General features: G+C 33.5%; 1 protein-coding gene across 1 annotated transcript; it reads right to left on the bottom strand.

Annotated features, from left to right (window-relative positions):
- Positions 1–287: 287 nt before the first annotated feature.
- On the bottom strand, positions 288–800 carry LOC149188607 (uncharacterized). Its single transcript, XM_089413060.1, has one exon. The coding sequence runs from the start codon at positions 769–771 to the stop codon at positions 436–438; it is 336 nt and encodes a 111-aa protein (XP_089269186.1). The 5' UTR covers positions 772–800; the 3' UTR covers positions 288–435.
- Between the last annotated feature and the right edge of the window lie 900 nt (positions 801–1,700).

Below are 1,700 nucleotides of genomic sequence, written 5' to 3'. Positions count from 1 at the left end.
AGGTAATTTAATTGGTGATTATAATAATGTAATTTTTGAAAAAAATTGAGGGATTTAAAGTTTAAATCCCCAATGGAATTGGATAAATTACTAATATAAATTCATTTTAAATACGGATTTAAAATAAGTCAAGAGTTCCGTGCATGATAAGTAATTAATATTTTGCTCAATCTGTAAAGAAGAAAGAGATGTGGCCTAAATGATTTCCATTCAAAACTTAAGATAAAAAGCAAAAGAATCACAATATTTCCTTTTTTCAATGCACAGTTATACAAACAAAACACATTCCCATTTATAGCAGAATATACAAGCTTGGTATAAAGCCTTCGTTCTAGACATACACTATGATATTGACAATAATGGCAGTTTCCCAACCGCAGTGTATGTGCATTGTTTTTGCCACTGAAAATAAAATCACACAGATATGGACAGAATTTAGGAATGCATATGATCACTGAAAATCTCGAGATGCCCAACAGTATTTGTATCAATGCTGCCTTCAACATAATCCTCGGCATCCCGATATGTTCCGCTGGCCTCACTAAGAGTAGAGGAAGAATGGCTACTGAAAGACGAAGAAGAATCCGACCTGATACCGGAAAATGTCAATCTGCGTCGCGAGAGGGATTTTTTCACAGTAGACGTTATTCCTGTGGTGACCGAAGCGACGGAGCGTGCAAGAGAAGCAGCAATAGCGGCCTTCACCTGCCCTCTGCGAGGGAGAGACCTGCGCTTGCCGTGGAAACCACCATCGTAATCGTAATTGTCCATTTTTACTTGCGCAGATTTTGCAGCAAACCCTAAATGAATGCGTTTGATGAAGTTGGGGATGAGACAACGTATATATGGCGAGAAAGGTGTAATGGTGTACAACGGCCATTGGATGTTAAAAAGCCTGTGACTATAGATTCGAAAAATATCGAGAGTTGGGTTTCGTAATTAAATATGTGTATGGGCAGAATCAAAGTTTGAATAGTTTGAATAGAGAATATTGAAAGTTGGGTTTCGTACTTAAATATGCGTATGGGCAGAATCAGTGCATTAAGCAAACGCCATATGTCGTATTGAAAGTTAGGTTTCGTACTTAAATATGCGTATGGGCAGAATCAGTGCATTAAGAAAACGCCGTATGTCGTTTTGTTGAAGTCCCACCTACATATTTATGTGGTTTTGGTGAAGACACACTTACATATTTTATAGATGTGTGTGTGCATCCCTAGAATAAGCAGGTCAGGTCATGACTCGTGTACATCAAGATGATTGTGGATTCTTAAAAATTTAAGCAAAATGATTCACATCACATTGTCAATTTGGGATTTGAAAATAATGATTGATCTGGTCTCAAAGTGGGTTATGCAAATATAGATTCTATGAAAAGCTATCATTAGAAATTACATAACCATAAAATTTGTGTTACACTTATGATTGTGAATTAATTACTATAATTTTTATATAACTATGTATATGTGTGGTTGATTGCCTTCCAATTGATTTGGTTGAATTTGAAAAATTAATTTATAAAAAAAATCTACTTGCTTATAAAAATTACAACACAATTAAGGAATCATAATTACTAATGGAAAATATAAATGAATTTATAGATATAAGATATTAATATTTAATTTACATGTCAACACAATTATGTTATTAAAGAAATTATAACTATCTTATTTATAGGTAAGTTAAAAAAAAAAAAAAAA

This window comes from Pinus tabuliformis, chromosome 3_1 (genome assembly GCF_031772625.1).
Source record: "Pinus tabuliformis cultivar Carrire ecotype Pingquan chromosome 3_1, CPIR1, whole genome shotgun sequence".
NCBI lineage: Eukaryota > Viridiplantae > Streptophyta > Pinopsida > Pinales > Pinaceae > Pinus > Pinus tabuliformis.
Note: the sequence above shows the minus strand (reverse complement) of the source record. Positions and strands in the feature narration are given on the sequence as shown.